Genomic DNA, 12,296 nt, shown 5'->3' on the forward strand with positions numbered 1-12,296 from the left:
AAAAACGAAAAAGACAGTATGCCAAATGCATCTCAAACTGGAAGGTTTTGATACATTTTTATGTGAACTATAACCCAGGTATATTTAAAAACAAAACAAATTTTAAAAAAAACTACCAAACCCTCAGTTAGATGTCATTAAAATAATATTTTCTAATTTGAAGGCTTCAGCCTAAGTCCTTTAAACTTCCAAAGATGGGCTAACAGGAATATCATGAAGTTCAGCAAGCAGAAATGCAAAGTCCTTGACATGGGGAGCAACACACCCATGCACAAATATTACCCTGGGGGCTACACAGCTGGAAAGCAGCTTGGCAGAAAAGGACCTGGGGTTCTGGTGGACACCAAGTTGAATGTGAGGCAGTGGTGTTCCCTTGCAGCAAAGGTGACTGCTGGGCTCCTAGGCTGCATTAGGATTGTTGCCAGCAAGTTGCTGGTGGTGATCTTTCCCCTGTACTTGGCACTGGTGAGGCCACACCTCAGGTGCTGTGTCCAGTTTCAGACTCTTCAGTATCAGGGAGACACAGGCATACTGGATAGACCCCAGTGGAGAGCCACAGACTTTCTACAAAGTACTTCTTTACAACAGTCTCTATATGAGTAACCTGTAATCAAAGCAATGTTTTCTTCCAGCCTCCAGTAACAAAAAGCCTTGTGACTAACTGCAAGCCTGTGACTGACAGAATTCGAAAGGCATACAAGGATAAAAACAAATACAGGTACAGTGTTGTTACAGTCCTATGAATATCCATGCTAGGTTTTGTAAAGGAGTTAGAGGTGTAAATTCATACATGATCAAAGATTGTATGTGAATGTTAACAAATCTTACCATGCAGCATGCTGCGATTTGTTTTTAGTAGTTTCTAATTTAGCAGATGAAATATTTCTGTGCTACTTGTGTCATGCTGGGCCACATCCGAATTTCTGTGGTACAGTAGTAAGTTGGGGTATCTTCTGATAGTTATATAAATTGGCTATATATAGTGAGTGAGGGCAGTTAAAGTAGCTTAAAGAGGAGGAAAGTGCACAAGTTGTAAATTTACAGATTTACAAGTTGTACATCTGCTTCATCCTTTTTTCTGGTGTTTTTTTAAGCTTCAGTATAAGAAGCATTTTAGCTCTATCTGGTAGTTCTGTTTCACTTCAATATTTTGTGAGCTTAATAAATGGAGTATGTTGTCAGGTGAGATTTAAAGGAATAGGCATAGGGTATTTTCTAGTATCAGGATAAGAGGTGAAATAGATCGGTATGGTGCCTCAAGTAAGACTAGTGAAAGAGCATTTGACCCCCTTTTAAACTCAAGACATATTTCAGAAATTATATTCCTAGCATGTTATATATACATATGTTTGGTCTTCAAGTTATTGTTAGGTGGGTGAGTGAGGTTCTATTTATATTTAAGGCTGTAGTTGTATAAACTCTTAAGATTTCTCTGCATTTAGTGATTGAATAATAAAATGTTTTCTCATGTCTGAAGTGTAGTTTTAATTTGCAGTTGTAAATTGTGTGTGTGTTTAAACAAAGTATAAATGTTATATCTGCTTTCAGGCTAATTGCTACTCTTATGCAAAAGCGTATTATGGTTGGCTACTAATATATTAAGTGGAAGTGATTCTTTATGAGAACAGAAGCTGAAAATGTAAATATATTGATAGAAATAAAATTATAAATTCTAACAAAGGTGGGACCAATTAGGAAAGCTATTAAAATATTAAACTAATGTTTATTGAATCTGACTTTAGGTTTTTCTGTTAATTTATAAAAACTTTTTTTAACACTAAGGTTTGAAATCATGGGAGAAGAGGAAATTGCCTTCAAAATGATTCGCACAAATGTTTCTCATGTAGTTGGTCAGCTGGATGACATACGAAAAAACCCCAGGTATCCTGTTCCTTGATTTGTGTGAAGTTTTGGGATGTTTTTAATTTTCTACTTAACCTGTTTCAACTATGTATATAAACTACTTGATTGCAATCTATTTCTGCTTTGTGTGTTACAGGACAAGACCAGTTTTTACCAAAAGTACTTCTGATTTTTTCTGTTTAATTCAATCCAAGTGCTTGCTCTCTCTGTTTTAGTAGGGATAATTTTATTAATTTTTGTTGTATTTTTATATATCTAGAGCTTTTGAAAATGTATAGATAAACTGGCTTTGAGGCTTTCATTTTTACCATTTTAGAAGGCATATGGCTTATATTGCAGGCAGTTTTATTTTAAAGGAAGATCATTTTGACCTATTTTATGTAGCAATTTTGTTATAAAACTTAATTGGGGATTATTTTGTTACAAAACCTTTTTAGGTTTTAACATAATATCAATTATGGTTTCATGCTTTGTTACAACATGGCAAAAGGTGGTAGTTTTTTTTTTTAATGTTTGATGCTAAACCATCCAAACCTGGATGAGTTGTCCTCTGTTTCTCCACTCTGCAGTGTTGAAAACCAACAACTGGTATCCAGATTTGAGAGTAGGCTCTGTAGTGTTGAATTAGGCTGCTGAAATAACTGTGGGATAAACGAGGAAAAGAAGTGCCCAGGAATACATTTGAGAGCAACCCCCTAGCAAAACAAAGCATTCTGTATTTGAGACTCAAGTCTGAATCTGCTTTGCAAAGCGTTCAGCTGAAGTCCTGAGCCTGTTTCTAAGACTGGAGATCAACAAGATGTGATGACATAATTTAATAGCAAGCTGTCTTAAAGGGGAGGCCATGCCTCCACCTGTCTCCTCTCCTTCCTTCCTTCCTCTTGGTTGCACACTCTTTTATCTGTCCTCAGAGAATCAGAGTTCTTCAGAACTTTCTGGAAGTAAGGCAGTCTTCAGAGTTCTCTGCCAGTTTAATGAGTTTGATCTTAAGGTGGGGTTGAACAAGTGTCAAAAAACAGAGCAAGGAGGAGACTAAGATGAAGTATATTGGGCCAGGGGAAGTAAAACCTCCTCTTGCAGGTCACAGCAAAGCTATTGGGTAATCTCAACTTCCCGTAAAGATACACAATTATGTGGATTTTTAGATAAAGAGCAGATTTCACTTGCCTCTTCCACGTACTACTTGCTAAGTAATTCCTTCATAAAGAGTAATACTGATCTTTAGATATTTTGCAGATGAAGGTGGTTTGTATGTTTTACTCCTTACAAGAACACCTTTTGGCCACAGAACTCCTGTGTTGCTGTTCCCACAGTGACCCAGTTTAAAAGGAAGGTGGGCAGAGCCCTAACTTATCACTTCTACAGCATTTCCCCTTCCTCCTCCACTTTTTTGTATCTGCTGTCTAGAACTTTTTCTTGAAATGTAGATGTGATTTCAGGCCTTCTGTTAGGTCCAAGGAGGGCACACCTTCAGTGTTGAAGTCCATGCTTGCAATCTCTGGCTTCTTATTTTGAAGGGTGGTTGCTGATGTCAAACTTGATCCTGAAGCTGTGTTGGTTGTGATTTGGGTACGCCAAATGGGTTTGAGGCATTCTAGCAACTTAAAATGGAACTGTGAAGTGATTGCATCCTTAGATTAAGATGTGTTTGTGTTAAGGTGTCTAGTCTGTTTCAAGTACCTCAGCAGGTAGGATGAGGCTGGCGAGCTGATCTTTCTTGAATCTTCCTTGATTTTCATACTGCAATGCCATGCTATTATGGACTCAGTCTGGGACTCAATCTATGCATGCCCTTTTTGCTGGTTTTTGTTTTTGGTTTGGTTTTTTTCCCTCTGAGAGACCAATAGTGTATTATAGCCCCGCTGTTTTTTGAAGTAAGGTTGAGTCAATTGCTGGGTCTGTATTCCTGCAAAGTATAGCCCAGTACTGTAATCAGCAAAGGAGAGCTGGCATGGCTATGTGGGCACACTACTTCCTTCTCTTTGCCATGTTTTCTTTCTCTGCATATAAAGACATTATACACAGTTCCAAAAAACAGGTATTAGGTGCCTCTTTTGGGACAAACTATCAGTATTTTTCATTTACTGATCTGCTAAAGGAAGTTTTGGTTTGCATCCTTAAGGAAAATGAACCTTGGATGTCTAGGCATTAATTCTGGAATACACAAAGGAATTCCAGATATGGTTTCTTTTTGGATGGATTAAAACAAGAAACAGGTTACTATCCTCATCTCTCCTACTTACTGTGCTTTGGTTTTGCTATGTGTATCCACCTCCCAGTCCGTAAACTGCGTTTCTTTCAGATGAAGCTGAACAGTGATACTTACTTCAGGAGTGCAGCTCCTACATTCCCAGGGCTAATGAGCTGACAGTCTGAAGGAGAAGGTCAGGGAAAGTCCAGAGTGAACTCCTGAAATGTTTATAGTGTAGACATGGTTGCCTTAACCAGCTGCTTTGCACAGCATTTCTTGATATATAGATAAAGCCTGCTCCTCTTTGAAGAGCATAGTCCTGTTCTGTTCTCAGATGTAGCAATTTGAATAACTGTTTGTCCTCTGCACATAATTGTTGTGCCAGATTCAGTACAGACTGAGGAAAAGTGGTAATGCCCTGTGCAGGCTGATATAGGTGCTCTAGTTACAATTATTTCCAGCTTCAAGTAGGAAGGCTGAACTTTGCTCTTTGAAAGAACACACCGTAGGGTAGAAAATACGGCTGACCAGAACTACTTATTTACAAAGGTTAGGAGTTACAAGGCATATGTCACCAGATACGATTTCCCCCTCTGGAGAAATATAAGGGTCTGGTATCTCACAATATAAATAAAGCACATAACCTTGCCCATATGTGGGAAAGGGAATTTTTGTTGTCAGGCACCAGGTCAAAGTGGCCAAGGATATATAGCAGTCTAACACACTCACTGCTGCTTTAGTTTCAATAATTTGAAGGTAATGTAGATAGTTGTGTGTTTCATATAGAAGAAATAACTCTTTGCAAGAGGCATTACTGGGAGCATACTTCTTTGGTCACAGTGATTTCCATCTAAATTCTAACCAGGTTGTTGTTGCTTGTATTTTGGTTGATGATTAGAGGTTCAGTTTTGCATCTATGATTCAAATCATGTTCTGCCCAGTTTACAGAGTGTTCTCAGTAACTCTGAGCCTGGGGACCAAGCTTTGCCCTGTCTTATATGATATTCTATAATTTTTATGTTGACTTTATCTGTGTAGTGCAGCATACGCAGTAAAATATAGTAGGCTTACCTCCTAAAGTGAACCTCATTTGGTTATTTAAAATACTTTACTCATGGTAAGATATGAAAAACTATAAAACTGTTACCCAAATCATAATACTGGCCTTCCAACCTGCTGCCTGTATCCAGTGGTGGGCTCCTGGATAATGTGTACTAGTGCCCATTAGATGGCAATATTACATAAATAGGAAAGAACCATTTGATTCCTCAGGGGTTTTGACTGGGTGTCAGCCTTGGTGCTCAAGATTAAAATCAAGTTAATTTAAAAACGAAAACAATAAGGAAACTGTTTGCCAGTATCAAATAGATAATTTTGATTTTAAAAGAATACTGTATTAGTTTTATTTAAAAGGATTTGTGGTTTTGGTTTGCCAGCCCCTTTGCCACATTAAGGAAATATCCTAACAGAGAATTCTTTGTTTTCTAGAAAATTTGTTTGCCTAAATGACAATATTGATCACAATCACAAGGATGCTCAGACGGTGAAAGCAGTGCTTAGGGATTTTTATGAATCAATGTTTCCCATACCTTCCCAATTTGAACTGCCAAGAGAATATCGGAATCGTTTCCTTCACATGCATGAACTCCAAGAATGGTATGTTACACAGGTTCTCTTCAAGTTACTGTAGTGAAATAGCATATAACTATAAAATGTATTGGTGCTAGTGATTTTTTCCCCCTAATATTGTCATGAAGGAGTTAACAGTGAAAATATTGTGAAAATATTTGAATTGACTAAAATTTGAGTTTTTCTGTTGCTCATAAAGTTGTTAACATTTCATTAATAGACCTTAGCTTACTTTGAAGAATTTTTTTTTTTTGAAAAGTTAATTAATGATTTCTGATTTTCTTTAAATGTAAAAAAAACATTGTTTGTGCTATTTGTTGTACATGGGCAATATAAGCTGACCTTTCTCACAAAGTGTTTTTTAAAATCTGTTTGACATCAAAAATGATCTGGATAATAATTGGAAAGCATACGAGTGTCTCATTTTTACAAAATGTGTTAAATTATGTGTCCACCTCTTGAAATTTTATAAAAGTTTAATTTCAGAAACTGGAATCGTTGATTTGAGGTTATCAGGCATAATGAAGAAAATGAGACAACAGTAGTATAGTGATTTTATTGCTGATCAGCAGATGATGAGAAAGAGCTGTTAGTAAGGAAAGAAAAAATAATAGAGGAAATGTAGGAAGAATCAGAAGGTTAAAGGTGACAAGAATAGTCATGGGTTGTCGTGCTGCAAGCCCTGCTGGAGCAGTGACAGAAGGAGTGAAGGGCAACCTCTCTTTGAGCAGTTAGCTCTAGAAATTTGGGCTGGAGGAGTAGGCATATTGTTGTCTGCCTTTTTGAGGCTATCAACCAGGATTTCATTAGTGTCACAAGAACACTGTATTTTGACTTGTCTGTAGCCAAAGCAGATCTCTACCAGGGTGGATTAAAGCATGGTGAAGTGCTGGTGGAAGTCCATGTTTACCTTCATTTGAGTTTTCCACCTTTATCTTGAATGGTATTTGATTAAGAGCCACAATGGCTCTAGGAGGCTAGCAGAGTATTTTCAAGATTACATTGAAAGTAAAGTAAGTTTTGAAATATGTAGAATTTAGGCTTTACACAGCAAATAAGAATTTGGGTTCTTATAACACAAGACATGCATTATCAAAACATTTTAGAGAATCTTAGTTGGAAGTTGGAAATGACCTCAAAAATAACTTGGTCCATCCTTTCATGGGAAAGGGAGCCAAGATGAGATTATCTAGCTAGCATCCTGTCTCATCATCCTGAAAATCTCCAGTGGTAGAGGCTCCAACATGTCCCTTAGGTTGTTGTTCTAGTGAATGATTTTTCTCAATGTAAAAAATTTCTTTCTTATATCAAGATAGAACATCTCCCAATCTGGCTTGTACCCTTTGCCCCTCATCCTCTCCATGTGGCTCTTTGTCAAGAAGGAGCCTTCATCCTCTTTGTAGCCATCCTTTAAGTACTTGAAAAAGCCTTCATAGCCTGTTTCATGGAAAGTCTTTGAATTTTTTGTATTTTCAACTTGTGAAGCTGTTTCTTTCTTTCTTTGTGCAGGAGGGCATACAGGGACAAGCTCAAATTCTGGACCTATTGTGTTCTAGTAACACTTATTGTATTTACAGTCATCTCATTTTTTGCTGAACAGGTAACATTAATATCTTCTTATCAAATCTATACTGTTTAAGAGATTGCTTTATGTTTAGAATGACAGAGTGGATTTTTCAGATAGGTTTTGAAGCATAGTTAGGATTTTTCCTTCATAAAGGAAGTACAGGTGATATGTGACTAATTAGGTTTTAGTTTTTAAGTCATTGTGTAGAGATTCCTTGAAAAGAGAGTTGTGAGGGGGGGAAAGGAGAGTGGTGTTCCCTTTATGGGCACTTTGTGACCATCAAGGTATTAGAAGTGTGCTAAATTTGGATGTTCAAAGTCATCAATTGTTTTTGAAAGTCTTGGTCTACTAACACACATATTGGTAAACGTGCAAAGTAAGTTAGCAGGAAGAAAATTTGTGCAGTAGCAATACCTATGTCCTGAAGAGAACCTGAAAGTATTTAAGGACTGTGTTTAAATCTTATCCCTAAATAAGTGCAAAGACTCCAATTCAAATGGTTTTAAATTTAACTTGAAGGAAAACCCCCTCCATTTTTGCAAGCATAAAATAGCTTTCTTGAACATGATTAATCCTGGTAAACTTAGAGGGAGTCAATGGAACAAATTATATGGGTAATTCTTTGCAGGTTGGGGCCTTAAGTAACACTTTCCGTGGTCTGATGAAGAGGGTGTAATTCTTGAAAGGTTGGCTTTTGATTATTATTTTTTTTTCCCCACCTGTAACTTTTGCATGAATCTTTCCTTTGATTTTCAGTCTTTTATATATATTTGAAAACCTGCCATACATCAGTGACGTAGTTTTCAGGTGGTATTCAACTCAGTTCTACAGCTAGGTGTATATATATACTGTTGATACTAGCTTCGTGTCAGTCTTTTATAAACTTAGAGTACTGTGGTATTACTTTAAATGCATAAAATAACTTTAAAGTAACCAGAATATAGGCATATTGTATTTTTCACTTTTTTTTTTTTCTGGTTATTGAGAAGTCCAGTGCTAATAGATGAAGCTGAGTAAATAACTCTTTCTTCCTGTGCAGTGAAAAAAAAAAAAAGTACTGACTTTGTTACCATGGATGGTACAAATTTTATACTTTCAAGGATGAAAGCTTGACCAGCTGTGTGACTAGCCCAGCAAAGAACTAAATATTGTATTTTTTTTTCCCCTCTCTTCAGCTAATTGCACTTAAACGAAAGATTTTTCCAAGGAGAAGGATCCATAAAGAAGTTGGTCATGAACAAATCAAAGTGTAGAAGAGCTTTATTTTGAACATCAGTCTACCTCAAGATGTGATAAGCATTCAGAATCTCTCTCATAAGTGTCTTTATGGTTTTAAATTTTAACTACGTTGATATGAAGAAAAAAAATCATGCATCTACAGTTAGACTCTCTGCAGTACTCTTCACCATATACAAGCTGCTGGAACTGTGACAATATAAAACAGCTTAAAAAATAACTGCAGGAAACATGTACATTGGCAGTTTTCAGCAGATCTTACTTTATAACTGTTAGTTCATGGCCATGTTCATGTTATCCTTTTTTATAAAAAGGGTTAATTAAAGCAATGTAGCTGCATTTATTGCAGTAGATGTTGCCAACTAGATAAAATCTTGGAATGCAAAGTTCTTCGGGATCAGCCTAAGAGGTCCTTGACCTTGTATTCTGAAACATATTGCAAATCTTTGTTGTTGCTGCTCTTCTTAGCCCTAAGGGAAAATTGAGAATTATGTAACTTGTCATTTAGATATAGTATACAATTATTGGTGTTGACATTCTTTAAAGTGACAATTCATCCACCTATTCTTACTATTTAATTAGAATTTGGAAGAAATGTATTCTAATTAAAAAAAATACAGTAACTCAACAACTAATGGCTATTTGAAAGATATTTTATATCTTATCTGATGTACTGTATTCCAAAGATACATCAGTGTTATTTCTTGATTTAATTACTAAGAAAGGGTTGTAGTCAAATGAAAATAATATTAAGGTGTAATGTTTTACAAGCATTGTAAATACAGAAGCAAAAGTGCCTCTCCATATGGATGGTAACAAACAGTTTTCATGTAGCAATGTATGGGAGCAGTTGTTTCACTTCAGAAAACAATATTTCTACTGAAATAATGAAGTTTTGATGGTTTTCAGTTTAACAGGGTTTTGCCTTGTGTTTTGCTGAGACATCAGAAAAATACAGTTTTTATGTGGGAAATGATACGAAATGTTTTCAAGCAGAAATTTTTGGTGGTGTATCTTCATTTAATTGTATTATCAGTATTCATAAAAGCATTAATTTTTGTAATCAAATTATGTACTAAATGTATGTGCATATGTATTGTAAGATATTAAGTTTGCTTTTAAATTAACTAAAATGTGTTAACATTTTTGTCTGCTTTTTCTGCTTTAAAGTAAACCAAAGGTGATGGTTTGCAAAGCTGGCACCCCTTCCCTGTATCACGAGATTTCTTTTATAAACCCCAAAAGGAAAAATCACCTTAACTCAAAGTATACTGATTCCATTTGCCTGCAGGTTTGGCTAATTAATCCTTCACCTTCACATTTAAAGTGTTAGTGCTTCTAGTTCTTGAAAAGTTTGCTGGGAGGGAGTTTCATGGGAGACCTCATCGCTCTCTACAACTACCTGAAAGAAGGTTGTAGCCAGATGGGGGTTGGTCTCTTTTGCCAAACGACTTTCAACAAGACAAGAGGGCATGGTCTTAAGTTGTGCCAGGGGAAGTTTAGGTTGGATATTAGAAAGAATTTCTTTACGGAAAGAGTGATCTGGCATTGGAATGGGCTGCCCAGGGAAGTAGTGGATTCTCCGTCCCTGGAGATATTTAAAAAGAGACTGGATGTGGCACTCAGTGCCATGGTCTGGTAACTGCAGCGGTAGTGGATCAAGGGTTGGACTTGATGATCTCTGAGGTCCCTTCCAACCCAGCCAATTCTATGATTCTATGATTCATGAGTCCTTCAAGCCTCAGGGGGAGGGTATTTTAGCATGCTCATGAGGTAAGCTGAAATAGTCAGTGCTTTCTACTGTCAGTTCTACTTCTTGTTATTAGTGCTCGAGATGTTTGTGCTTAGTATCTTCTATTCAATCCAACTTCATTCCAAGGTAATCTCAGGAAACATCCCAGGCTTATCTGCCTTTTTCCACATCGCCCCCACTACCCAAACCTTGCCATGCCCACCCAATACAATGCGTGAAGATGGAAAATCCTGTGAGAACTGCAGAAAAATTCCAGACATAACAGATGTAGCTTACAAAACGAATCTCAGTGGAAAAATAATCCTGCCTGCCTCTTCGCATTGACTTCTGGAAAAGTCCTGTTTTGGCACGATACACTCTGCCTACATATGCATTGTAACAACAGGCTTTGCAAACCTTTTTGTTGGCTGAAGGAGGCATTAAAACCATTTTTATTTTTAAAAAATTAAAAAAATAGAAGTAAAGTGAGGCAAGGTTTAAAGTTTACTGCTGAACGACCACAAGGTGCCTGTCCGCGGCCTCAGCTCCTGCCCCTGACGGGGAGCTCCATGATGGGAGGGGGTGAGGTGGGCGATTGCGCAGGCGCCGCCTCCCTGCGGTGCGGCCCGGGGCAGTTCCCGCCTTTTTGTTCAGGGGTGGGAAGGTGGTGAGGTGGGGTTGTTTCTCGTCGTGTCTGTCTGCCTCCCGCTCGGGAGAGGTGTGGGGTGAACTGGAGTGAACGTGAGGTGAGCTGGTAAGAACGTGGGGTGCTGTGTGAGGGCTGCCCGGGTGTGAGTGAGGGGTTTGAGAGGGAGCTATGTGCTCCTCTCGCCTGCGGGAGGGTGTGAGGCGCCCTCTGTCCGAGCGCCTTCCTGTCAGGCGGTGAGAGGGGAAGAGACCATGGGAGGGCTGGAGGGTGGTTGGGCAGAGAGTCAGGAACAGGGTTGGGGTGTCAGGGTGCCCCTCAGACTTTGACACCTCGGTGGCTTCCCCTGGAAGCCTGTGGGGTGGTGATGGTGGTGGTTTGGTGCGGTGCTGTGCGGGCCGATGTCTGTCTCGCAGCTCTGAGGTAGCAAGGGGTGAAAAGCCCCACAGGGGATCAGCACAAATATTGGCTTATTACAAACTGGGGAGGAGGCGGGGGGGGAAAAGGGAAAAAAAAAAGAGGTGAGTTTCTCTGAATAATTCGTTTTTAAATACACAGCTGTGGATGGAAGGTACTTTGAATCAGCTAAAGTGGGTAGCTACACAGTATGGCTGAAGGCTGTGTGGGGTCATGAGTAGGCAAGATACAAAACTAAGCAAGAGCTCACTAGCTATTTCCTGTTGTATCTATTTTACTGTTAGTAAAGTGCTAAGGAAAACGTTTTGTCACTCATACATTTAGTAAGTACAACCATGTATTTTTTTTTCCTTCTAAATTGGTATTTTACTCCTTAAATATTTATAAAAATACAATATATACAAAACAATATTTCTAAACTAATGGATATTGTTTTTTTAAGAGGGCACTGTATTTGTAAAACATTGCGTTAGTTACAGAATGCTGAACCTTAATAGCTAAATGCAAAGATAATTCAGAAAGTGAAAGTTGACCATGATTTTTACAAATGGCATGTGAGTGTATATTTGTCTATCTAGTGGGAGATGGCTTGTAAAATCAGATTGTTCTTTATGGGTTATAATTTCTGTAGTTTTTAAACTAGACTGTTGTCATAGTTTTTTGGGAATGCAGTATTGGATGTGACAAAAACCATAATAAATGTAATGGAAGGCAAGCAGCCAGGCACCTTAAGAAAGTGCATGATTTTAGTTCCTTGGTTTTCAGCAGAATCGGGTAGTTTCCTAGTAGCCCCACACCCCCTTTTTTTTTTTACCCTGTTCTTAAATATACCACAGATGGTAATTTCCTGTGGATCATCTCAAAACTGAATCAGTTTGACTGCTTGAATATGCTTACAGATGGAGACTGTAAGTGTGCATAACAAGTCAATGAAAGCATGAAAACATTTATCTTCAGACTATTGTGGGGAAAGGTATGTAACAGGTACAGCATACCCTTTCAGTAGGAAGAATAT

At 37.9% G+C, this 12,296-nt stretch overlaps 1 protein-coding gene across 3 annotated transcripts in view; it reads left to right on the forward strand.

The window, feature by feature from the left end:
* Positions 1 to 9,855, forward strand: part of GNPTAB (N-acetylglucosamine-1-phosphate transferase subunits alpha and beta) — a 46,323-nt gene extending 36,468 nt beyond the window's left edge. For 2 of the 3 annotated variants that reach the window (XM_030454688.1, XM_030454701.1), the window contains 5 exons: positions 633 to 718; positions 1,783 to 1,881; positions 5,543 to 5,710; positions 7,193 to 7,283; positions 8,426 to 9,855. In XM_030454688.1, coding sequence (XP_030310548.1) covers positions 633 to 718; positions 1,783 to 1,881; positions 5,543 to 5,710; positions 7,193 to 7,283; positions 8,426 to 8,503 — 522 coding nt within the window. In that variant the 3' untranslated portion in view covers positions 8,504 to 9,855. Of the gene's footprint in view, positions 1 to 632; positions 719 to 1,782; positions 1,882 to 5,542; positions 5,711 to 7,192; positions 7,284 to 7,878; positions 7,937 to 8,425 lie in introns of all 3 variants that reach the window. The other variant, XM_030454695.1, reaches the window with a different exon arrangement.
* Positions 9,856 to 12,296: the final 2,441 nt, after the last annotated feature.

Source organism: Calypte anna, chromosome 1, assembly GCF_003957555.1.
Source record: "Calypte anna isolate BGI_N300 chromosome 1, bCalAnn1_v1.p, whole genome shotgun sequence".
Taxonomy (NCBI): Eukaryota; Metazoa; Chordata; class Aves; order Apodiformes; family Trochilidae; genus Calypte; species Calypte anna.